This window comes from Mesoplodon mirus (assembly GCF_964341445.2).
Source record: "Mesoplodon mirus genome assembly, chromosome: 6".
NCBI classification, from domain to species: Eukaryota; Metazoa; Chordata; class Mammalia; order Artiodactyla; family Ziphiidae; genus Mesoplodon; species Mesoplodon mirus.
In genome coordinates this window covers 100,014,154-100,041,736 of record NC_138982.1, presented here as the reverse complement: position 1 = coordinate 100,041,736, position 27,583 = coordinate 100,014,154, and the positions used below count along the sequence as shown (strand labels likewise).

Here is a 27,583-nt window from a genome sequence, read left to right as displayed (position 1 = left end):
GTTGGAAAGGGGAAAATGGCAATGCGCCGCTTTGTCTGAAATCACCTTTTTTGAGTGTGGCTTGGGGACCAGATTTATAATTTAAAATGTTCCTCTGAAAGCTGTTCTCTGCTACAGAAGTACAGATTATGCTGAGTCCCATTAGCAGAGTATCAGAATTCCTAGGATGCTTTTTTTTTTTTTTTTAAGGATTACTGAGTTTTTCTCACCTATCTTGAAAATGGCATAACAATAATCACAGGAGAAACTTCCCTCAACTAACGTACTGTATTTTTTTAAATATGCCTTTTCTATAACTTACATTTAATTATCTTTGGTTTTTATTTGCTTGTTGGGAGGTTAAAAAAAACACACACACACACAGTTAAGTTTAAGCTTCTGAATGCAGCCCACTAACAAACAAGCAAGGTAGGAAGCACCTACCTTAAGTAATTCAAACTATTTTGGGAACCTAATAGGAAAAAGTAACAAGAAAGACATTTTTGCTTTGAAGCAGTGTTCAAGAGCCTATGTCTTAGTGACTGATTCCAGGTTTGGATGTAGACATAAATGTTTTAAGGGGATTTTCATCTATGGTAGAAATACAGTCAACTCTTGATTGTGAAGGTAACTTGTATTTCCAAATGTGCTTTTTCTGGCTTACTATCACATTTCAAAGCTTTTTACTTTCACCGTCAGCTCATATGTGCTCACAAAAGCAAATTATTTAATATTATTTTATTCAGTGATTATCAGTAAACATTTATTAAGTAACTAAATTCCTAACACGTGCTAAGCACTGTGCTGGGCACCAGGGATATTGAGATACATCTCAAGCATGAAGTTTGCTCCTGAGAGATTTTATAGTTCACTTTGAAATCAAAGAGCCATAAAATTTCATTTATTTCAACTACTTCCTCCTCCTCCTCTAATATGTGATCAGAAGTTGACTGTATATGGGAAGTAGGTCCTGTTTGTTTTTAAGGAAGAATTAATAGACATTATGAACAGGAAATAAAATTCTATTATACATGCAAAAAAAAGAACACAAAATGACCAAAAGAAAACTCAGCAAGCAATGGTAAAAATAACAAATTATTTACTGCTTTATAATGTTAAAGTATTTCACCAAGACAAGTTGCAGTCAAATTAATGTGAGTTATGGAAAATGAAATACATAGAGATGTATTTATACAAGTGCAGACTAAATATTTTCCATACAGGTATGTAAATGAAAAAATATACAGTAAGTGCACGCTTGATATGACTATGCAGGCAACAGTTAGTTTCAGATACTCTTGGACAGTTCATGCATAAACCTTCCCAAAGTACAAGTTCAGTCAGTCTTTTGAGGGATGTGGAGGGATAATTAAAAAGGACTGAGTTCCTTGCAATAATATCGGTATAAACCAAATAAGGGAGGGTGGTCAGTTATATATATTACTTACTGTAATTTGTGATTGTCGAGGAAGAGGTGTGGCTGTTGGTGTGATAGTAATACTGCTGGTGACTTTATTGGTTGTTTTGTTTAGTGGCCCATTAGTTAAGTTTTGAGTTCGGTTATCCTGCAGTGATGCTGAGGGGCTGGCAGGTCTCACGGAGCTAGCTACGGCTTGCATGTAAGGACTTCCTAAGTGAATGTGGATTTTATTATCCTCAGTAGTTATCACACTTGAACTGTTACTGTTTGAACGCTGAAACTGCCATGATGACTGCCGATCAGGGGAGACTCTGAAAATCGCGTGCTTGGCACTGATTTCTATCGGCTCTGGAGAGCGTCCCTGCTCAGGGGAGCTAGCTGCACCAGAAATAGACAAAACCTGAATAGGTGACATTGTCCTTTCTGGAGTTATGGAACCACAAGACTCTGGGGTCTGTGCCCTGGCAAAGGTTGCCATGGTAATTGGGGACATGCCTTGCTCTAAATTCATAAGGCCTTCAGCAGAGGTTTTTGATTTCACTGGAGTTATGGAGGCATTTTGGAGAATGGTTATCCTTTGCTTTGGGGTGCCACAGTTTGGTATCACTGCAGTGCTTGTGTAAGAGTGAGGACTCTCTGTGGTCGGACTTGTGATTTCAAGAGTGGCTGTGTTTTGGACATGGTCTGGAGTAACCTTTATATGCAGTGGCTGCCCAGGTGTGTGGCTTAGGACTAGATCTCCAGGTTGCACGAAGTTGCCATTGGGTTTAGTTTGTATTTTTCCATTCTGAGGATGGCCCTCCTTGGACTTCATCCAAGGAATCCATAGCTTCCTGTTAACAGGACAGGGGGTAGATGAGTTGCATTTGAAGGACAGCGCAGACTCCTCATCATTAGGGTCCTCATTCTGGTCCTCACTCTCCTCATATAACTGACCGTTGATGACTGCTCGTTCCAGAGGAATGAGACTCTTGTAATCAGGTGGCTCATTGTCTACTGCTTCTGTTTGAACTTCTTTAGAAAATACTTGAGGGTCAGAGATTCTTCTTCCATTGAGACTGGGCCGGAGGCTCTTACTGAAATGACGGTACCGCTCTAACTCTTTAGTGAGGTTTTCAATCTCTCTTCCTAAATCTCTGTTCCTGTTTTCTTGTTGACTGAGTTTCTTTTGCAGAACTGAATGATCTCCCTGGAGGAGACATATCAGGTCCTCAGTTGCCATGTATTCATGAATTTTCTCTTTCAGTGCATCTACTTCTCTTGAGAGGTGACCTGATTTAGCTTCTTCTTCCTGAAGCCTTTTGAAAAGCCATTGTTCATGACTGGACTCTGTCTTTTCTGCTAACTTGTATTTGGCAAGTTCCATTTTAACATGTTCCAGCTCTTCAGATAAAAATTGAGCTTTGTCTCGTTCATTAGCATACCTTCGTTCTAGAGTCTCATACTCATCTTCAGTTTTCATGAGGTCATCCTCAATGGATTTCATATCCTTTAACTTCAGTTTCAGTCTTTCCACTTCTTGAGAGAGCTCTTTAATCTTATTGTTCTCTTGGTGTAATGCTATTGTGGATTTACCAGAATCTTGATTTAATTTGTTTTTTAGGAAATCTTTCTCAATTGCTTCCAATGATTGAAGCCTGTTTTTCAACATGTTAACTTTGGACAGGAGATCATTTCCTTTCTCTTCTTCCGCTTTCAGTTTGTTTTTTAGATCATCTCTCTCTTTCGTTACACTGTACATTTTTTCTTCCACATCAGTTTTGGACTTCAGTGCCCTTTTAGTTTCTTCAATTAACTTCTCAGTAACCGTTGTCACTTTATTTTGCTCCACTTGAAGCTGAGAAGAAGCAGCTTGTAACTTATCTTCAGTTTGCTTTAATTTTTCACTCATTGTTTTCCGTTCATCTACCAGCATCACAGTTAATGTTTTCAGTTTAGTTAAATCCTCCTTTAGGGTGAATTCTGTCTTCTCCAACCGACTTTCAATGGCTTCTAGCTCTTTGATCCTTATCTTTAAACTCTCCAGTTCCTGAGATAACTGCTTTGTGGTCATCCTTTCTTTTTCTAAATTACATTTCAGAGAGTAACATTCTTGTTTGCTTTTGTTGAAAGCATCTTCTAATTTTTCCAGAGCCATAATTCTTTTACTGAGTTTTTCAACCTCGAGTTTAAAGTCTTTACTCTGTGATGTTTCCTTTTCCAGCCTCTTATTGAGATCTCTGCACTGCTCCTCCATTTTTATGAGCTCTTCATCCTTCCCTTCCATTTCTAGCACACGTTTCCTGAGCTCCTCCACCTCAGCCATGATACTGGAGTTTCCATATTCTCCCTTGTTAATTTTTTCTTTTATATCTTGCAGCTCCTCTTCTGCTTTTCGTAAAGATCTGTTTGTCTCTTCTAACTCATCTATTTGCCGGCTGAGTGCTGCCAGCTTTTGTCGAAGCTGGCGATTTTGGCTGTCCTCATTGGTGAGCTTCGCCATAATTGTTTCTTGGTTCTGGTGAAACTTTGTGGTCTGCGTTTGCAGATCGTTCTCTAGTCTGGTTGCCTTCTGCTCTTCTTCCTGAACTCTGGCTTCAGCAAGGGCTAGTTTAGCATGTGTTTCCTTTGCACTCGTGGTTAGCTCTTGGATTTTCTGTCTTTGAAGGGCAAGCTGTGCCGTCAGCCTTTGTTGTTCGTCCACCACCATCAAAGCAAAAGACTTCAGTTTGGTCAGCTCCTCTTTCAGGGCAGTGACCCTCTTCTCTTTTTCTTGCTCCTTCTTCTTCTGGGACTCTGTTTCTTGGTCAATTAACCTTTTTAATCTGAAAAATACAAGAGCGCATTCTATTTTGTAACTGGTGCTTTAGTAACTTGTCAGCTGTGAGTAGACATTTATGTAATTTAGAAAGACAGTATCGACTCATACAGTATATGGAAAGGAGTTCCTGAATTTGATGGGGGAGGAGAATCTTGATTAAACAGATGTCTTGCTTTTTTTGTTTTCACTACCTGCTTTGGTAGGTAGTAAAAAAAAATTTGGTTTACACTAGCCACCCCTTATTGATTGGTAACAGTTGCAGTTCACCAGGAGGGCAAGAATATTTGGTTTAAATTGCTTGTGTAACATATAATCAGTAGACATTATAGCCTGAAGGCTGTAAAAACAGACACAAGCTTGAGATTCAGTTGGAGGAAGCTTCCAGACTGGCCCTACTCTTACCAACTAATTAACCTGGGCAGTTATTTAACATCCCCAGGGCTTCAGTTTCCTCTATGAAAAATGGAGGCAAAAATTGTATTATCTCAGGGTCCATCTGTGAAAATTAAATGAGATAATTTGTCTATGGTTCTCACCGTGCTGGCACATAATAAGCATTTGATAAGTGCTGTTGCTGTTGATCCATTTTATTAATGTGGTTATTATTATTATTTTTTTTTTTTGCTGTACGCGGGCCTCTCACTGCTGTGGCCTCTCCCGTTGCGGAGCACAGGCTCCGGACACACAGGCTCCGCGGCCATGGCTCGCGGGCCCAGCCGCTCCGCGGCATGTGGGATCTTCCGGGATCGGGGCACGAACCCGTGTCCCCTGCATCGGCAGGCGGACTCTCAACCACTGCGCTACCAGGGAAGCCCAATGTGGTTATTATTATATTTATCAGATGGTTGGCTTGAACCGTTATGTGATACATTAATGTTTGGTGATCAGCTTCCTGATTCTTAGTTAAGATAAAATTTATTCACATTGCTTAGAAGTTAGGCCCTTTACTGATGGACCCATTTGCCAGTTTAAATTTGGTTTACACTAGCCTGACATTGTGTCAGGAATCAATTCACATATATCTCTATCCCCACAGTGGATGTTAGTTGAATGAGAGTAATTGACAGGCACCTAAAGGGGTTTAGAGTTTTCATAATACTTGGGAAGAGCATGGGATTTGATACAAAAGAGCTTGATAAGTGACATGTTAGAAATGATGGAGGAAAAACTCTTATCAGGAACATAATGAGTCCCTCTTGAATGATGATTCTATGATAACATGTTATTTTTTTTCTTTACGTCTTAAGTTTGTCAACAAAACAGGAGGACCATTTACCTGCAATATAAACTCTCTTCCACACATTTTTTCCCTCAGTATTGAGGTCATAGTTTTAAATTTGTGGCACTCCTTAATTACACTGGTAATGGGCTGATTATAGAGGATGTAATTACAGCTTTGCAGTATTGTTATACAGAAGCTAAAATAGGATGGAATCCCTGAAAAATTGAACTAAAGGACTTGTCATGAATGAGAAGTTATAAATATTTGTTCTCTGATCAAGCATAGAGAATTCATAATATTTTAATATATCTTTTCTACTAGGAATGAGTTAACTATCCAATGCATGTCTTTAATCCTTGCCACAGAACTTTCTTTTTAAAGTTGTTTAGGATTTGAGAGGACATTTTACAAGGAAGTTAACTTGGGGTATTCTTCTTGGAAATAGAGTCTTTTTGAGATTCTAACCCACTTTTCTGTAATTACACTACACAAGAGGAACGTGTTTAAAATAATTGTATAATGAAAGAACTTTCAAACTTTTTTATGGGGAGGATCCACTTTTAGTTTTTCCTGTTTTGAGAACCTGACAGGCTGGCCCAAGGGCTGTGGGCTGTGAAATTCTGAAGAAGCTGGTCTGGATGCCGGGGTGGGGTGGTTGATGATCTCATCCACAGTCTTGGCAAGAGGCTTGCCCATGGCTTCTGGCTCTGTCCCACTCCCTATTTGGGACACATGGGAACCTGAGAAGAGAAACACGGCAGCTCCCTCCTGAAAGGTAGTGGGACTTCACAACCCAGTGGCAGAGTCCATGGGAAACTGCTTTGGTGGTGAAGTGGTTACAGAAACTTTGGCAAAGTGCTTCTTCCTCCCACCTTAGCATTAGAATGGTATTTAACAGTACTGCAGCGAAATATTTTCCCCTCTCTACATCACAGTTCTTAGAATTTTATTAGAGAAAAGTTTCACAAAAACTTTTCAGGATTTTTCAACTTATTAAATAATACCATGTGCTATTTCATTTTCATGAGAAGAAGGTATGTTTTCTTAGGATACGAAGGAGGGAAGACTGTTTGAAGTATAATGAAAAGAACATTAAAATTGAATGGTCATCAGTGAATCTTAGCATTGCCATAACTGGCAAAAAAGATTTTGAAGACGCTTCAGTTTCCATTGTGTTGAGTGTTTTCAGCAGCAAGCATGATGCATCTTTTTCATCATGGTGCAAGTTCATTTATCTTTTTCATGGTTTCTGAAAACCGGCTGGTATCCCCATCTGTTTCCAAGCCCCATCTTACACAGTTAGACACATGAAACTGACAATTCGAATACATTTGCTCTCAGCATTTCCTTACTACTTGTTTCCTAACAGCCTGCTATTCCCCTGGACCAGTCCCATGAGCACACCTTAGGACTGTCAACAGGCTAGTCAGGTAAAGCCTTTCAGGGAGGAAAATAGGAATTTATATGCAGAAAGAGTTATACCCCCAACCATCAACCAATGTGAATCCAGGATAGGAGGGAGGCCCTGATGGAACCTTTCCAGAGCCAGTTGGGTGCTTGTAATGCTATTACACATTGCAGGGTTGTGATGTAAGTATGAGAGAGAGAGAAAAAAAAGAGAGAGACAGAGACACTGGTTATGCTACTGAATTGGAATCAGCACTTCTGGTATGGTGAATGGGTTGATCCTAAATCATTCACTATTTCTTGCCTTATATCCAGAAGCATTTTGAAGGATAAAGTTTGAGGTTAATTTATAGTCTTGAAGAAAGGTGTTTCTTTGTAAAGTTAGCTGGTCTTACAAGATTTGAAGCTGCAAGCCTGGCCTGTTGTGCACAGTGCCCTAAACAAGGAAGCTAATTGCCACAATGGTAACTACTAATGCAGGGATATATATATATTTATGTGAGTGTATAATACAAGTGTGTGTGTTTATGTGTATATACACACATATAGTTGACTAGGTTATTTTTTTTCTTTCAAATATATATTTGAATGCTTTCAGCAAATATTTGCTGAGAGTTGACTGCATTTTAGTTATTTGAGGTCCACAATCACTTATCTAGAATTTCCAAAGCCAAATGTTTCCAAAATTCTAGAGTTTTCAAATTTTAGAGGGGCAGTAAGGAGCAGTAAGGAGCATCCACCATATATTACATAACAGCTTCAGTAAGGCCTCTGGCACCACCTCCTAAGCAAACCTCTGAATACTTTTACAGTGAACCATGTGAATAGTTACATTAAGTGGGATAATTAAGATAATAAATAACCTCACATCCATTCAGGTTTTGCTGCCAAATGAGTTCAGATAAGAAGTTTTGCTGCCACAATTTAGCAAAAACTTTATGTAGTTTTTAGATCTTTGAAATTGCAGACAAGGGATTGTGGACGTGTACAATGAGGGTATAGACTTGGTATCTTTTTGGTAAGAAGGGTGTGGAGTTTGAGGGTCCTATGGCAGCTTCTTTCTTCAGTAGGATTGGGTTTTAAACCAAACAGTAACAATTTTCTGTCTCCATTATTTTTCTTTGCATATTAACAGGCTCTAGGCATTGATGCTGACTGACTTTTTATGCTAATACAGATTATCATTGACTCTGGTTTTGCTAGTAACAGCAAATTAGTGATTTTGAGAGCTTTTAACCAGGGTACTCACAATCTTGAAAGCAGCATAGACCTTGGGATGTCCAGATATGAAATTCTTCCCCTCAGAACTGTGAGGTCAAATTACTGCTCCTTTTCCCATGAATAGTTCCAATTAATATGCCTTTGTGCCTTTTCCAATTAATATGTTTGTATAATCTATGCTAGGGTTTCTTCAACGTCAGCACTAATGATGTTTTGGGCCAACTGATTCTTTATGGTGGAGGGCCCTGTAAGATGTTTAGCAGCATCTTTGGTCTCAGTAGATGCTCGTAACATCTCCCCAGTTGTAACAACCAAAAATATCTCCAGACATTGGCCAGTATCTTCTGGGGGTGCAGCATCACCCCCAGTTGAGAACCACTGATCTAAGCCTGTGTTCGTGTTGTGTGTGTGTTTATACACGTGTATATGCCGGTCTGTCATTAGAAGTTAGACTCTTTATGGTCCTGCCTGACTCATCTTTCCCGCCTGAGTTACATATACACCTGGTGATTGTATCTTCTCTGCTCAGAGCCTGTTCCTTACCAGTGCTTCTCACAGTTTAAGGTTCATTTGAATCACCTGGGAATCTTGTTAAATGGCAGATTCCAATTTTGTACGAAGGGGATGGGCCTCAAAATTTGCATTACAGCATGCTCCCATGTGATGCCAGGACTGACTAAGGCTTTACTATGTATGTGTCAGATGTTTTCTGGAAATGGTATTCTGGCCCAATATTAACTCAGCCAATTGTTCATCATTGATAATACCCCAAACTGTCGGCATAGCATATATTCCTGACCTACAGGGCCATCCATTTTTCTCACACAGAACATCAGGTAGGACTAATGACTAATCTAAAATCTGTCATCATTACTGGAAAAAATGACTTAAAATGCATACCATAGGTGTTCGATTAGTAGCTAAATTTTCACCTTAAAAAAGGCAGTAAATAACTTTAGTTCTAGCCCAAAGACTAAAATTATTTGAAACTATATACCGTAGTAAAAGAATTCTGGTAAAAGAATGCTACCATTCTTTTAGTGCCAGTGATGTGCTGCCAAGCACTGAGCTAAGTCAGTAGTACAGCTATTGCTTCTAATTCTCAGGTGAGCCTATAGGGTTTGAGATTATTCTCTATTTTACAGCCATGAAAATTGAGGGTCAGAAAGATCAGGAAGGGGCAGACATAGCCTGTTCTCTTTCCCCATACTACATTGCCTCTCCAACAAAGAACACAAACTAGTACATGGACCTGGTCCACATCTGAAGTGTCTTTCTCCAGGAACACTCTGTGTGTTAGAGAAACTTATCAGCCTAAAGAAAAATTCTCACTTATCATTGTGCTTGCATTCTTTTTAGTTCATATCTCACAGAGCAGTGGTTTTCAAATGTTTGCTCATAACTCCTAAAATAATTTTCTATTATGTACAATTAATTTGTTCCTGTGTAAAGAGTAATTATAGCACTTTCTTTTAGCAAATGCTGTCTTTTTTACTTATTGAGGTATAATTGAAAAATAAAATTATAAGATATTTAAAGTATGCAATGTGATGATTTGATATACATATATATGAATTATGAAAGGATTCCCGCCAAGTTAATAGTTCCATTACCTCACATGTTCACCTTTTTTGTGTGTGTAAGAACACTTAGGTTCTATTCTCTCAGCAAATTTCAATTATAAAATACAGTATTATCAACTGTAATCGCCGTGTTATACATGATAACCTCAGACAGTATTCATCTTATAACTATAGTTTTACCAGCCCCTCCCTATTTCCCCCATTCCCCCAGTCCCCGGCAACCACCATTCTACTCTCTTTCTGAGTTCAACTATTTTTTTAGATTCCACATTTAAGTAATACCATGCACTGTTTGTCTGTCTCTGCCTAGCTTACTTCACTTTGCATAATGCCCTCTAGGTTCATCCATGTTATTGCAAATGGCAGGATTTCCTTCTTTTTAAAGGCTGAATAATATTCTACCATATATATACACGTGTGTGTATATTCCCACACATATATGTGTGTGTACACGCATGTGAATGTATATATGTACTGTAGATATATAATGTATTATATATTAATACATATGTATACATTATATATATTATACACTTTTACATACATTGTATAAAATATACTTTACATATATTTACATATATGCATTTACATATGTAACATATTTATATATGTAAAATACATTTGTATATATGCACCCATAAACACCACATTTTCTTTACCCATTCATCTGTTGTCAGACACTCAGACTGTTTCCATACCTTGGCTATAGTGAATAATGGTGCAGTGAACATGGGAGTACAGATATTTCTTCAAGATAGTGATTTCATTTCCTTGGGATATATACCAAAGGATCACATGGTAGTTCTATTTTTAATTTCTTGAGTAACCTCTACACTTTTTTCTATAGTGGCTGTACCAGTTTACATTCCCATCTGCAGTGTGCAGCAGTTCCCTTTTCTCCACATCCTCCCTAGCATTTGTTATCTCATCTTTTTGATAATAGACATCCTCACAGACGTGAGATGATATCTCATTGTGATTTTGATCTGCATTTCCCTGATGATTAGTGATGTGGAGTGCCTTTTCATATACCTGTTGGCCATTTGTATGTCTTCTTTGGAAAAATGTCTGTTCAGGTCCTTTGCCCATTTTTTAATTGGATTACTTGAATTTTCTGCTTTGAGTTGTATGAGTTCTTTGTATATTTTGGATAATAACCCCTTATCAGTTATATATGGTTTGCAAATATTTTCTCCCATTCCATAGGATACCTTTTCATTTTGTTCATGGTTTCCTCTGCTGTGCAGAAGCTCTTTTTAGTTTGATGTAGTCCTATCTGCTTATTTTTACTTCTGTTACCTTTGCTTTTGGTGTCAGATTCAAAACATCATTGCCAAGACCAGTGTCAGGGAGCTTCCCCCTATATTTTTTTTCTAGGACTTCTAGTTTCAGGTCTTAGGTTCAAATCCTTAATCCATTCTGAGTTGATTTTTGTGTATAAAGTAGGACAGGAGTCCAGTTTCATTCTTTTGCATGTGAATATCCTGTTTTCCCAGCAGCAGTTTTTGAAGAGACTATCCTTTCCCCCTTGTATATTCTTGGCTCCTTTTTTGAAAATTAATTGACTGTATATGGATGGGTTTATGTCTGGGATCTCTTTTGTGTTTCACTGGTCTCTGTGTCTTTTTTTATGCCAATACCAACTGTTTTGATTATTATAGGCTTCTAGTATAGTTTGAAATCAGGACATGTGATGCCTCCAGCTTTGTTCTTGATCAAGATTGCTTTGGCTATTCAGGGTCTTTTGTGGTTCCATGTACATTTTAGGATTGTTTTTTCTATTTCTGTGAAAAATTACATTGGAATTTTGATAGGAATTACATTGAATCTGTAGATCATTTGGATAGTATGGACATTTTAACAATATTAATTCTTCCAATCCATGAACATGGAACATCAGTCCATTTATCTGTGTCTTCTTTATTTTATTTCATCAATGTCTTATAGTTTTACTATACAGATCTTTTACTTCCTTGGTTAAATTTATTCCTAAGTATTTTATTCATTTTGATACTATTGTAAATGGAATTGTTTTCTTAATTCTCTTTCGGTAATTTGTTCTAAAAGAATTTTTTTTAACTAAGTACGCCTTCACACATTTTAAAGCTGGCATCTAGAATTTTTTATTCAAGGTTTAAATAATTGCAAAAGATATATATTAACGTCTGCCATATAATCTAAAAGTCATCACTGGCAAACCAGTCAACCAAATCAGACATTCAGGAAAAGTCTGGCTTCATTTTTCAACTTAAGTAAAAGTGTAAATACACATCCTTCTGGCAACCATTTCACTTCTAGAAGAGATGAGGAACAAGAGCTTATTACCCTGAGTTGTCCCCAGATGGAATAACAGGCACTGTTATTTGCCTATATCCATCCAGTGGTTGGTTCTGAAGCTGCTGCTGCTCTGCTCTCATAGGACTCTATCAGGAGTATTTCTAGAGTTGTCCCTTTGTCTGTGCCCCAGAGGGGTTTCCAACCCAGGAATATACAATGTAAGAAGATCTTACATTAATTTGGTAAGATTTTGTTAAGTAAGAAGAAGACTCTTTTGAAAGGGTTGTTAGAAAAGGAAACTTGTAGAGCACGAGCACTTTTCTTCTGGCAGAAAGCATGTGTGTGAATTGCAGATGTAGACATTGATTCCCTTAAAGCTCTCCATGCTTATATCTCTGGAAATTCTTTGTGTACCCACAAGAGTATGTGTACTCCAGTTTGAAGAATACTGTCTTGGAGTACTCATATTCATGTTCAAGTACTGACATGAGCGGATTATAGGAACATTCATTGAATCCTGTCCAGTAAAAACAGGTTGTAGAGCTGGTTTTATGTACACAAATGTGAGGTAGTTAAATCCAAACTGGCTTACAGCAGTGGCTTATGACAGCTCTTCTTTAAAGTTTCTATTATGGCTCGGAACTGTCATAACTTACTGTAGTTTATCACTATTATTCTGTGCAATGCCAGCTCCTTGTGTTTTTCAAAACGAATCACGTGTGTAATCTTGAGCATTCTTTGGTACTAATCATAATTCTGGTTCCTTATTACAAAGTATACATTCAGAGCATCTTTTCAGTTTTTATTTACACACATGTCAGCACACATGTGTGAATGTATTTTATCTCCTCTAAGTAAGACACTGTTAGTAATATGCATCATATAACACACATAATGAAACAGATGGTGTGTCTAAATGCTATAATGCCAGTCATACCCATAATAACTTATATGTAATTCTCATTACTTTTGATTTGTGTTTTATTTATGTACATTACAATCAACATTACTAAAATATAAGCTTCTTAAGAACAGGACACATGTCTGATTCATTTGTGTCTTCTATATTGTCTACTACAAAGCCCTTACATACAGAAGGTACCAAATGAATGGCTTTTTGAATGAATGAATGAACATTTTCCTGTGGGAAATACTGTAGTGTTGTCCTCACTAATTTTATTCATTTTTAAAAGAAGGTGCTCTGGTGTTTACCATGTGCCTGGTTTTAGGTATTTAAGAAAATTAGCTGTAAATGGTTTTCCCATTGGTGTTCTCCAAGTACACTGGCCTCTGGAAAGAACTGAGACTGTTCTTCATTCTTCGGATCCCTTCATTAGAACTGTATGTGCTTGCTTGTTTGAGGAGAAGGGAGATGGGTGGTAAATGTCCACATCCTAGCCCCCCACTCTCCTTTGGTTATTTCATCTCTGCAAACAAAGGAGTGGTCCTTTTTATTTTTTCCTCAGAGCCAGAGCTCTACTGAACAAATATGTTTGTTTATTACACAAGCAACATTACATCAACAACAATGAAACTGAAAAGGAAATATTCACCTATGGTCTGACCACCCTAACACATCAATTATGTTCCTACTTTTCCAGATCCTTTCCCAGTTTTTCATACAACCGGCCCATATAAATAAGCTTAGCGTGATTATCAAGCTATAAAACCACAAGCCATTAATGGCATTGTGTTGTTTCTGGTAGCTATAGAAATCAACCTATAAGTAGTGAACAACTTCAGAGTCAGCTTAGTTTCTCACCTGTCATCTTTTAGAGGACAAATACCCACTGTATTTACTATATGGACTTGAATTTACAGTTTCTGATGTTATGAATATGGCAACACTTTTGTTCATTTAATTTGCAAACAACAAAGTATATAATACTGGGACTATACTGAGATGAACAGGGAGGGTTCCTGTCCCCCAGAGTTTGTAGGCTTTAGGGAAAGAATGAGCATATAATTTCAGTGCAACTCAGTAAAGCCTCCAGAGTAGTGGTTCTCAAACTTTTTGGTCTCATGATTCCTTTATGCTCTTAAAAAAATCATTGAGGACTCTAAAGAGCTTTTGATTATGTGGGTTATGTCTGTCAATATTTATAGTATTAGAAATTCAGACCAAGATATTTTAAAGTATTTATATATTTATTCATTAAAAATAATAAACCCACTATATGTTAACATAAATAAGATGTTTTTATGAAAAATAACTTTTTCTAACCCAAACACTTAGTGGGAAGGGTTGTTTTATATTTTTGCAAACTCTAATGCCTGGCTTAATTGAAGGCAGCTGGATTCTCAAATCTGTTTCACACATTCCATCAGCTGTAAGAGCAATGACGTCACCACATGTCACGTAGCCTTTGGAGAACTCCTTTTATGCTTGTGAGGGAATGAATGAAAAAGATAGCGTTATTATGAAAATAGCTTTGACCTCATAGACCTCTTGAAAGGGGCCATAGTTTGAGAATCACTGTTCATCTCGAGAATAGATAGCTGAAGCATAAATGGCAAATATGTCTTTCTCTGGAAAAGTCTCTGGTTTAGGCTGTCACCTTCTTCAGGCTGTTGCTGAGTGAGCCCTTCGCTTCATACTGATGAAGTCCCCAGATTCACTGGCCTACTCACTGCTTTAATGTTTACGTTGTTAATAAAACTAGTTGCTCCCCATCATAGATAGATGGAAGATTCCCTGCCTTCAAATACCTCTTTCCTAGTTTTTAGAAAAATCCTACGTGACAAAACTGCCTCCATAAGACATCGTGTTTTGTTTGAAACCACAATTTGAAATAAGGGCATGGAAACCACTGAGTGACCTGGTTCTTAAATGGGTTCATTCACAGTGCTGTGCAGGTCGGCAGACATTTAATTTACTTCAGACTTTTATGAGGCAATTACAGTGAGCACCTACTATGTGCAAAGTACTGTGCCTGTTATTTTTCAGTTTACCTTTTTCTGTTAAAACCTGCCTGTATACTTGCAGACCTTACTCTGGTCATAACTTATAATAGTTTCCCATCAACAACCAAACAATGTGATGATACCAAGTCCTGTTTGGTCTTTTCTTAAGACATATGAAATAGTGTATCTCTCATTCTAGTCCTGACTGTGTAACTTCACCTCGATGGGCCTCAATTCCTATATTTGCTTTCATTCTTCCAGCACTAGTTTAATACATTACTTTTTCTTCTTGATTTAACATGTTCATTAATAAGCAGAAAACTACATATAATGCTTTATTCATTTTTATATCTGCTCTCATGGCTAGACTTTGATAGTCTGATTATAATGATGTCCCACTGTATCTTTAAGCAATTTTTATCTAATATGTAGTTTTAATTGTTGCATTGCATTGATAGCAGCCATGTTTATGGTTAAATAACCACAGAATTCTAAGCAGTTTGCAGAGTGATTACATGGAATTTGTTAGAAAGCTTCCTTAGGTTGAGATAGGTTCTCGGTAATCAGGCCTGTAATTTATGTTTCCTTGCTCTACTCTGCTTTTTCAATGGGACTTTTCACTGTTTAGTCTAATTTTTAGGAGCACTCATAAAAATAGCTATGACTAGTCTTTTTTATTCTATGTATGCTGCTTCCTTTTATTTCTCTCACAAGTTAAAGGTTTTTAAAAAAAATTACAGCTACAGCATACCATAGTCATAATGTAATGCTTGATTCATTTGACTTGGTCAGCAAGATCTAGAAGAACAGTAACACTTTTTTTGGCATCTGCTAGCCAAATATGAGTATAAATCTGTGTCTGCTTTATGTCCTTGTTACTGAAGATACTGTCATCATCATTGAGATCATTTAGAGACACCATAAATGGGTCCAGATCCAGAAAACTGGGTTGCTGTTTTCCTTCACTGTTTGAAGCAAGAATTAGGGTATGAAGTGATGGAGAAGGCTTTAGCTGGTGTCAGAGGAATATACAGTAAAAATGGGAGTGAGTCAGAACTCTTCAACATCTGAACAATCTTGTTTGGCTCCCCAGGGGTCAGAGGAAGTGAATTAATAAGATGCAGATCATCAATGACCTACTAATTATAAGGAGGGAGCTTTTAGCAGAGAAACCGGATCCTAAGAGGAGCTTATGAAATCCTCAGATTGAGCAGAGGGACCAGGATTGGTACAAATCTTTTTTAAAAAAGAAGGAAAAAGAGCAAAGAAACTGAGACAAAGGGTCTCCTAGAAAGAAAAACTGCTGAAAGGCAAGGTTTCAGAACTAGAAAAAGGTCAGTCTAAGAGCTCACAGGCACAGAGCTTGGGGAGTAAGGCTACAAGGAGAATATTTTCATTTTGAGACCATGGAATCTGGCCTAGGAGACTCTGCACACTCCAATCAAAGGGCCAGGTGGAGACTTAAAAAGGTGCTCAGTCTAGGCCCAGGAGAGGAAATCAGAACTAACAAGGGAGTGACAATAAGGACAGCATGTGTAAATTTGTACCACGATAATTACTTAGAGCCTGAATTATATGTTGTTACTTCTTCAGTGCTGTATTGTCAATTAAGGAACTTTCTAGAAAGAACTATCGGATGATGGATGTTCATTGAATACCACTAAGCTTATGCTTCCTCATCCCCCATTTTAATTTTCTGTATTAAAAAGTATCTACTCAGATGGATTTGTCTTTTTGCCATTTACTGAAATAGATTCTTTGCTTTGAATATATTATAGCTATCACGAAGAAACTTAAAAAAAAATTACTGTGAGTATACTACTACACTAAAGAGCCTACTCACTTTTCTTTTCATGTTCTTCTCCCCGCCTCCCCACTCTGAATGAGGTTTGAAAAAGATCCCTCAGATCAGTGTTTTAACATTTTTTTTTTCCAGACTTTCCATTTTGATTGCTACTACACCAAAAAAACAAACAAAGGGAAAAAAACTAGCCTGTCTTTCAACAGATTGAGACTTCAGGTCCTCAGCAGACTGGAAGTTTCATCTCCCTGGTCCGTCAAGGCCTACCTAGGCCTCCCACAGCCATGGTGCCTTCCCCGGCTGCCTGGGAAGAAGTATTCAAAAAGCCACCCAGCATGTGGTGCCTTGGACTGTCACAGACTTGAGTGTGCTCCTATATTCCTGAGAGCACCTTGCCTTGTACATGGCATGCAGAGCCACCTTCAAGTTTAAGTTGATGGTAATGATGATATTGGGCTTGTTCCCAGGTTCCTAACATTTTGACTGTTTATCATTCCTTCCATTCCTTCCTCCCGCTCTCTGTGGTTGATTTGGTACTCTTTGTGATCTGTGTTCTTCTGGATCATATTTGTTTGCTCCACCATGGTAGCCTTCTTTAGGATAGGAATGATGTCCTGTCTACTGCCTATTCCCTACTGCTCCAGCAGTAGATGGCAGTAAACGGTGCAGGTGACTGGGTGACAAGGGCCAGGCAAGATGACTGACAGGGAGCAAGTACGCTCACCAGCACCAAGGCGCAAATGGGAAAGAGGCAATAGAATACTGTGGGGGGCAGGGTAGTGCTGGGGGAGAAATTCAGATTTTGGAGTTCAACTTTCAGACCTGAGTCTTGGCTTCCCCACTCTACCTAGTGTGACTGAGCAAGCAATTTAACCTCTACAAATCTCATTTTCTTCATCTGTAGAATGGGGATAATACTGGAACCTCCCTCATAATAGTGCTGTTCCAAGGATCAAGTAAAACAATCTATACAAAAGCTCCTAGCATACTGCCTGGCACAATACATATCAGTTACCACTAGAAGTAGGAAACTGTACTGATGATGACAGTATAGAAGAACATCTCAGCCACAATGGGCTGCCTCATGTAACGGTCACCTGGGAGAGACAGAGTCCGAATTGACACTAGAATGAAAGATATGACTCCATAATCTATTTACTGTGATCTATCTTCAGGCCATTCATGGATCTTTTCAGCCATGCACATGGTTTGCTATACTGATTATCATTGGTGGGCTGGGGTTTCTCGGCTTTGGCAGTACTGACATCTTGGGCTGGATGACTCTTTGGTGTGGGGACTGCCTGTGCATTGCAGGGTGTTTAGCAGCACCCCTGGCCTCTACCGACTAGATGCCAGAAGTAACTCAGCACCCCCAGCTCTGTTGTGACAATCAAACAACGTCTCCCAACATTGCAGAATACCTCGGGGGTGGGGGGGAAATGTCACCTCTGGCTGTAACCACCATTTTAGGGCATAGTTGATTTTTTGGAAAACTTCTGTTAGATCTCTTTGTGTTAGTTGTCTCTGACATTCATAACTCTTCTTCACTGTTTGCTGCTCAAATATATTTGGGATCAGTATTCCCCATTTCTCTTTTGTTCACAGATCTATACCACAGCTCTTCTCCCTTCCTGGAAGAGAACGTGCTTTGAATGTGTATTATCCAGTGAAATGCCAGCATATCACAACAGATACTAATAGCTGATTCTCCCAAAGCCTCTTTGATTTCTGCTCCTCTTTCTCCTGTTCTTCGTTCCTTGCATGTAAACGTGCAGTGACGTTCTCTGCTGAGATAATATGCTCCTAGACTTGTCTGCCTGGGGACTCGGAGGTGGGGTGGGCTGACGGATGCAGTCTCTTTCTGTATGTGCTACTGCTGGGCTTAGTTTCCATAGTGGAAAATGTGGAGAGGACTATTGAGGATATTTTATAATGTTTTTTGAACATTTCAGAAAAAAATACAAATAACAGGTTGAGGGATACTCAGATTATCTGAGAAAGAAGTTATTTGAGGTTATCATACTGTTGTATACTTAACTTTTTAATTATACAAAGTTTACTTTGCTCAGTTTTAACTCTTCAAGAAAGTCTGAATTTCAGTCTTGGATTTCAGATTAGCATTCCTGAATATATACGTCTCCAAATATGTATATTAAAAGGTATAGGGTCCTACCTCATCCTTCATCTGCCAGTTCCTCTTCCCCAACTTACAACCACTGATATTAGTTTCTTACATGTACTTCTATAGTGCCTTTATGAGTAAATAAGCAAATACCAATAAAGATTCTTAGTCTCTCCCTTTTTTATACAAAAAATAGCTTACTATAAACTCTCTTTATCCTTCACCTTGGTTTTTGCAGTTAAATATTTTCTTTGAGATTTTTTTTTAAGATTTTTTTGATGTGGACCATTTTTGAAGTCTTTATTGAATTGTTACAATATTGGTTCTGTTTTATGTTTTCTGGTTTTTTGGCCCCAAGGCATGTGGGATCTTAGCTCCCCGACCAGGAATCGAACCCACACCCCCTGCACTGGAGGGCGAAGTCTTAACCGCTGGACTGCCAAGGAAGTCCCAGAGATCTTTCTATTAGATCAGTGTTCTTAAGCAGGGACAGAAAAAGGGAATAAAAGTCAACATGGCTGCTAAATAAATCTTTACAACTTCATGCTTAAAAAATTAAAATTTACAGGATTTTTGAGATGAAGTAACATAGAGAAACAGTAGTCATACTTTTGCTGTTTTGAATTTTTAATATTAAGATAAATTGTAATAGTAATGTTATTTGATTATAATTTTATAACAACACCTTAACTGATGTATATCTGTTTTTATAATGTCTGTGTGTAGCATGTGCATTTTCTTAGTTAAGAAACTGAAGCCCAGGAAGACTAAATAATACCATTGTTATGGTAGCCCTGGTACCAGAACACAGACTGCAATTCCCAGTTGCTATCAGTGTGGGATTTAGTTTATAGCGAACAAGAAACAAGCATACTGAGGGTCTACTCTGTGCCACTTGATCTTACTTAATCCTTAAAACAACCTTATGAGGTAAGTATTATTCCTATTTTACAGATGGGGGTAAGGACCAAAAAACTAAAATTTAGAGAGGTTAAATAACTACCAAATAGCACAAATAACCAAACCAGAATAAAAATTCACTGCCTACAAAGCATGTGTTCTTTTAGCTTAACCAGTCTACATGCTAGAAAGCCCAGACAGAGTACTGACCTCAGAAGAGTTTCCTCTTTCTCCCATCTCATGCTTTTAGTGTTAATTTGTTCATTCATTCTTGCGCTCCAGGTCCTTATCCCATTGACTCCCTGACCACCCCCTACCTTTGCTCAGTCTGCTCCAGTCATACCAGTTTCCCTGTTGCTCCTTGAGCACAGCAGGGCCTGTGGCTTTTGTACTGGCTGCCTTCCCAGGGAGCCACTGGACTCTCTCCCCTAGTTCATGTAGTAACACCTGGCATACTATATTTTACTTACTTGATCATTGGCTGTCTCTCCTACTAGAATTTAAACTTCATGTGAGTAGGGAGGTAGGGGTGGGTGTGTTGTGTGTGTGTGTGTGTGTGTGTGTGTGTGTTTTATTCAGTGACGGGTCAAGCAGTGGTCTGTTTTATTCAGTGCTAGATTTATAGCTCAAGAACAGTGCCCATGGTAGTCGATAAGTATTTGTTAAATATTTGAACAAATACCTATTATACTTTTGAACTAGGTACCATGTTAGGGTATAAGTGTGTGACTGTAAGCAAAAGACACATAGTACAGTCACCCTCTGTATCTTCAGATGCAGAACCCATAGATAGGGAGGGCTGACTGTACTATATCATTTTATATGAGAGACTTGAGCATCTGTGGATTTTGGTATCTGTGGGAGTCCTGGAACCAATCCCCCTCGGATACTGAAGGATGACTGTAAGTATTCAATAGTTCCTTTCCTCTATAGTCATTGAATAACAGTTATCATTTATTGAGGAATTATTATATGCCATGTACCATGCTAGTCCCGGAAACAGTCATAAGAAGCAAGTACAGCAAGTCTCCGACATACGAACCTTCAAGTTGCAAACTTTCAAAGACATGAGTGTGCATTCCATCAGTGTCAGGTGTGAGTGAAATTGCAGCTTGCCCTCGGTCTCCTATTGCTGACCATCCTTCAGCTCTACCATCTCCCACCTCCTCTCCCTCCTCCAGTCAGTAACTCTTCCTGCCTGTTCACTCGATGCCAGCCCCTGTATGCCAGCTGTTGTGCTGTACTACTGTACTTTTCAAGGTACTGTAGTGTGAGATTAAAAATGTTTTCTTTATTTTTTGTGTTTTTTATGTACATATTATCTGTGTGAAAAGTATTACAGTCTATTACAGTACAGTACTATATAGTACTATACAGTACTATATAGTACTATGTAGCCGATTGTGTTAGTTGGCTACCTAGGCTAACTTTGTTGGACTTACGAACCAGCTGGATTTATGAACAAGCTCTCGGAAAACAACTCGTTCGTATGTAGGGGACTTAACTGTATTATTCTTCTCATTTTACAGAAAAGCAGTTTCTCACCACCGTTAAATACATCCACACCTCCTATCTCATATATCTCGTATACCATCCTCTCCAGTGGATTTGTGTGTTGTAATATTCTGCCTGCGAAAGGCACAGAAAAGCACTACCACTTGCAATCTGCTGTTTTGACACTGTATCTTCTGTAGGTTCATGGCTACTTTGAGCTTGATCATGAGATATTAGCAAATATTCTCTTAATCATTGTAATAATAAAACAAGTTTAGTCATTTGGCATAAATTCATGATTATTTTTGGATGGTTTAGAAAATTGTGACTTTGCCAGTAATAACATCTCATGTTCCCTAGAGGAGGTGGGTTTGTCATAAATACCATTTCCATAGAACATTTCAGGGAACTTAAAGTTCTCGGAAAGTATTTTTAGCAGGCAGCCTTTTCTCAGACAGACTTCAAGGGCATAATGCTGTATACCCTTAAAAGTGTGTGTTGTATTGTTTTATCTTATTAAGAATATTTGTATGTATTTCTCTTATTGCAAAATCCATTTATATTTAGATGTTCCTTTTGTATCTTAGTGGATTGAGGAAAACAGAAATAGATTCTTTAGAAAAGCATTCTGATGTAGCTACAGAATTTTGTTTTTAATCTCCTTTCATCCTTTTTTTTCTCTTCCCAAATCACAGGTTGTTTTCATTGAGATATTGCAAATAGATATTTTGGAGGATTAGTATAATTCCTTTCTCTTAACATGTATTCTTTGGTAGGTTGTTTTTCTTTCTTTTATTCTCTCTTTTTTAAAAAGTTACAAAGAATATATCCTTTTCCAAGTCTTACTCTGAGCCAAAAGGAAAGAAATTTTTTTTAAGCCCCTAGTTCCTGTAAGTCTTTTTTTAAAAAAGGCTTAACTCTTTTATTTGGCTTTCATACTTTAATTCACTGGTGTTCAGTTTGTAGATTTAACATAAAAGGCCAAAGCAGGGAGCAGTCATGTGCCAGAGTAGATGAGTTCACTGGTTTTCACCTCCCTGTAGTCTGGCTGCCTGCACAGAGGCAGCGGCTAACGTGGTATGCTTGGGAAACCAAACGTTTCCTAACTTGTTAGTGGGAAATTTAGACTTCAGAAACTTAGAAACCACAACAACAGAGGCTTATGTTTTATTGTGACTACTGAAGTCACACAATTTGCCATGAGAAACAGGCTAGATAGGAGTCCAAAGAGCATAAAATGTGAAACATTTTGATCCCTAGAGAACTTCCTTCTTTTTCCCCTTCCATTTTAGCTATAGTAAATCAGTAAATAAGGAGGGCAAAGGAAGTAGAACATTTAATACCATTAAACAGTAGTTGGAGGTCAAGGCAGTTGGAAGATGAAGGTTGATGTTTGGCCTGACTGCCTGCTGAGCAAACAGTGAGATCCTGAACCACAGTGAACATCCTCCGTCTACCCTTACTCACTTTTCCTAGTTCCTGAGGGTGACTGGTTTCTGTCTCCTAAATGATGTTTTGGAGAACTAGAGTTTGGGCCATATGTAAAACTTAATTACAGATAGGTGGGAAAGTTTTATTCTAAAATCTGTTGGAATGTAATTGACCATTTTTCTTGTGGTCTTTGCATGTCCTCTTGCGTACATTTCAAAAATTAAAATTATTTTGGTCATCTAACCTTGTTTAATTTTCCCTAACGAGCAGTTCAGATCATTTGGGTTACATTTTCCTTTTCTGCCACTTCTGAGCATTGAGAAGATAGAAAGCATGAACACAGAGTTTGATCCTATTTTCTCTCTCTAACTTGGGTTCTTCTAAGATGAATGTGTTCTAGAGAATATTTAGCTTGTGTAGTTAGGGGCAATTCCATCTTAAGATGTTATAGTGGTTTGCAACAGGCCTGCTAGTGGTGCGAGCAGTGACTTAATACTTTACTTCCCTTGGCCCTGGGCCTGTCTGCAGCTGGTTTTGTCCCTGCGCAAAAGTTTTACCCATTTAGTTATGTTTATCAGTATGAGAAATTCTGTTTGGAAAAAAATTGATGAAAAGGCTATATAGTATACCTTGTGTATGTGCTATATGAATACCCATCCATTTTTGCCCTGACCATATCTTACTTTTGAATTTTAATTAATTTTAAGATTTGAATTTTGAGAGAGGGCAAACTATTTCACGTTTGCAGTAGTTGAAAAAAGCGTTGTTGAGAAAAGCACTGACTTCAGTATCCCTCACTTTTACAGTTTACTCATTCACAGCTAAAAACAAAGAAAAAAAGCAAAACCCCAATTCTCAAGCAACAGAAAAGCCACTTTCAGAAGAGCCATGTATTCAATGGACAGGGAATGTTGGACCAAAATCTGCCACTGACTTAACTCTATGACTTTACTTAACATCTACCTGTTACCTCAGCTGCAACATGGGGAAAGCAATACAATTTTGTCTCTAGGGTTTACAAAGCCTTTAATGATCCTCAAATCTCAGTTCCAGAGGATAAAAACCACTACCAACCTTTAAAGTCCTTTCCCTCCCTTCTTTCCTATATAGCACTATATACAAATTCACGTGTCAAAAATGTATATTCCATTCTATCAGAAGAGATTTTATGACTCGTCAAGTCTCAGTGGTTCATAACTATACAGGAACCTTAATTGGAATTTCATGGGATTCAGATTTATTTTTGGTTCTTTATATGTCAAGCATTTGTTGTAGTTCAAGATTGTAAGTGTGCTGTAAAAGTACAGAAGTAAATCTTTTTAGTGTCTGACACTTAAAATGTTATGCTAAATTGAAAGTATAATTAAACTGAAAAATGAACACCTAGGAAGAAGTATTTGACTAGTAGTTTCTGAAAGGAAATCTTCATTGTCTGTGGGTAGGATCTAATATAAGCTATTTAGCCCATGTTGTAAGATTTGTCTCACCTATTTGTTTTATATGTGTGCCTCTCCAGCATGGTAGGACTTTCCAGGTAAAACAGGGAGATTCCAGGCCAGCTTTTAAGCCTTTTGCTCTCCTTGGTCCTTTACTCAGTAACTTGTTTTTTATTTCAGGTGACTAAGACTTCTTTAGGAAAGCTCATGTGGGTTTCTCATAGGAGGGATTCCTTTCAAGCAGGGAAATCAGGATAAAGGATAACCTCACTTTTCAGAGTGGCTGAAGTTAAGTACTAGAGACATGGATTTTCTCCAATAATCTTAATCCTGAGTTCTTAACTCTCCAATAAGCTTAAACATGAGTTCTTTGGGACTGCATCCTACAAAGCACCTCCTCTTTGGCCCTGCGACAGCCCCTTGTGCCTCAGCCTGGAGGAACCAAATAGCATCAGATGATGATGGAGCATCATTCTTATGGGCAGACTGGCTTAATATCTAGAAGAGCAATAGATGCCATTTACTGAGTGTCTGCTGTGGGTCTGGCATTGTGCCAACTGCTTTATCATCACTTTTAATCTTCACTTTAAGGATTGAAATAACTATGGAATTCCAGGTTGTTCTAAAGGCCAAATAATGGAATTTAAAATCAGACTTTGGGTGTTCTGATGCTGGATCAAGCCATCTTTCTCTTTTTACCTCATATTCCCTTTTCACAGTAGACTTCCAAGGGATAAATGTGCCATCATTTTTTGGAATGCTACATTTACATTTCACTTTCCATCTTTTCCATGAATGTTCCCTAACTTGTCTATCCCTGGCTGGTTCCCCTTTCTGAGTTCCCACAGCCCTTACAGTTTTGTGACACAAATACTCTGTATTGTTTTATACCACTTTCTAATTTGTTATATTACTTTTGCTCTTGAACTAACTATAAGCTCCTTAAAGAATCTGATACCTCTGTATCCTGCACATGGTTCTGAAATTGGTACATACTTGATGACCAAATGATTTGAGAGGTGAGAAGACCCATTTCTTAGGGGAACATAACTCTCTCTTAGTCTGAATGATGCCTATAGTTCTCAGAATTTACTCTAATTATTATGAGAGCTGAAGAAGGAGAAGTAGAGTTTTGTTCCTCCTGTTCTTGTCACTTTTGAGGAGGGAGAACCATTCAGTGAAGTGAATTCACTTGGAGACAAATTTAAATAAGTCCAGATGGGGGTAAACTAGCCAGAGAATCTTAACTTTGCCTGTGATTCTTTGCATCTTTGCTCAGCCCAGTGAATTTTATGAGACTGTAAGAAGACTCTTGTGAGGCATAATTTTAGGGGAGATGAGTAGAACCCCATTTAACAAAGTTTTCTCATCTTTATCTAAAAGACCTCAGTCTGCCCCATATAGGCAGTTGTATGAAAGCCTGAAGGATAATACTGAACCTCAAACATCATGTGTTTCTTTTAATAAAAAAAGTGTTTAACTCTCTTAATAATAAATGAATTGATATTATTTTTAAAGAATAGATAATCTTCTCATTTGCAGCGAAGCATTACTTTATACAGAGCTCCACAGAGTGATTCACCCCCTCTGCCATTCCCAATCAACTGACTGACAGGCCAAGGCTAAGGGACTTGCACAGCATCTCACTGCAGGCCATCTGTCTTCAGCAAGAAGGAACTTTCTCATGCTCTCCCCAAGCTCTTAGGCTAAACAGCTCCATCCTTTTCTTCAAATGTAACAGCAGCAGGCACTTAAATCTTGTCAGACCAAATGTGATGAATATTTTACATTCCTCTTATAACTTCTGCTCAGAGATTTGTTTTTGTTTTGATTCACTTAAAAGAGAATTTTAAAAAGAGAGAGAAAATTTAGTTCACCTTTAAACTTTTGTTCCAAGACTGGTGGGCCATGAGATATGATAAATCTGGCAGATTTACTCCTGTCAAGAGTCGCCCATCTTGAAGGTCTGAGCTCATCTTTTTTTTTTTTTCCCCTGAGCTCATCTTTGCGGCTGTTCTTGGTAGGATGATTTTTGGAGCTCTCACAGGCTCAAGGGCTATAGTTATGTGAATTTTGCCTCTGGCGTAAGAGTGGACTTTTTCCTCACATTCTTCCCATTTTCTTTAGCTGACTCGTCTCTCTAATGATAGGATCAGTAGCTTATATTTTTTATAGAGTCTTTGACTCTACGTGATCAGAGTTCCCTCAGGGGTTATTGTGCACTATTCTATCCTTATCCAGTATTGAGAGACACTTACAGTGGATGACATTGTTCCCATTTTTTAGGTTAATGGAAGCCAAGGCTATAGGAGGCTTATGCAGAGAATGGATGGCAGAGCCAAGAAGAGTAGAACTTGATTTACGAACCATTATTCCTACTCTTTAGTCTTAGCATTGAGGTAACACTATTTGTCCATATCAATTTGGTGTCACTAGTAAACAAGCTTGGAGACTGACTACATTTGTGTTGTATTTTTTTAAAAAAACAGCCCCACATGGTTTATCTTTATTTTTATGTACAGCTGACCTGTATTATCTATATTGCTTTATCAGTTCATTAAAAAAGAGCCCGAACAGGACAGTGATCAATGATTGAAACCACTGTGCAAGAGCTGCTGATGATCTTAGCCCTTGTCATCAACACAGTAGGTGTAGCTGTGTTAGTGACATGGCGTGGTGTGTGGAGAACTTAGTTGCTGGGCTTGTTGTCCTGCCTTGTACTTATAGCACAGTGTCTGGTAGACACTCAGTAAATGTTTGGTGCTGATGAGGACTTAGAAGCCCTAGGCTGGTTTCACAGGTTGACACTGGCGTTACCTAACTTTGAAACTATAGAAAAATTATTCCTTTTCTGTAAAACCTGGCAGATGAATTGACTACCCACAGAAACTTTGGAATCAAAGTATATACTTGGGAAAGGGCAATCTGCTAATTTCTAGTTACTGCAAGGACAAACTGTTTGGACCCCATGAGTGCAATTCCCAGGCGTTCAGCTGAGGCACAGAAATTGGGGAAAAACAGAGGAATACCCTGCATTAAGGACAAAAACACTGCACTCTGCTCTTTCATATTTTGCTTCCCGTCCATTCCTTGCCCCGGGGCAATTCACCTGGTACTCTTTCACCATCTTTATTCTCATTATTTTGGGAGGACATTAAAGTGAGGTAGATGGAGGTGGGTAGACAGAGAAGCATCTGACTCGAAGTCTGCCTACACAACACATACTTTATAGTAAAAGCAGATTTCACTGCCTCAACTCCCCCTGAGCCTAATTCATTTTCTAGTTTTTGTGTTTTATATGTCAGTTCTATGTGGTTACTTCAAATAGTGGCAGAGACTTGCTTTAAGCTCCTGAACAAAATCTAGAAGAAGGGGCCCTTCCTAACCCACTGTTTCCAGAAATACTCTTTTCTTACCAAATAAGAAGCTTCCAGGGTATAATTTGTTCACATATTTATCCAGTACCCTTCTTGGCCTGGTGACATACCTACTAACTATAGCTAGGTCTTTTTCCAGGTGCTAGGGATAAAGTTGGTAGCAAAACTGACCCTCAAGGAGTTTACAGTCCCAGAGACAGGCGATAAAC

At 38.3% G+C, this 27,583-nt stretch overlaps 2 protein-coding genes across 3 annotated transcripts in view; one reads left to right on the top strand and one right to left on the bottom strand.

The window, feature by feature from the left end:
* CMSS1 (cms1 ribosomal small subunit homolog) overlaps positions 1-27,583 on the top strand; it is a 392,023-nt gene that overhangs the window by 24,572 nt on the left and 339,868 nt on the right. The gene's annotated exons all lie outside the window — the stretch shown is intronic.
* LOC309806621 (filamin A-interacting protein 1-like) overlaps positions 1,062-27,583 on the bottom strand; it is a 30,969-nt gene continuing 4,447 nt past the window's right edge. The window contains exon 2 of the mRNA XM_082625502.1: positions 1,062-4,203. Coding sequence (XP_082481628.1) covers positions 1,407-4,088 — 2,682 coding nt within the window. The 5' untranslated portion in view covers positions 4,089-4,203 and the 3' untranslated portion in view covers positions 1,062-1,406. The remainder of the gene's footprint in view (positions 4,204-27,583) is intronic.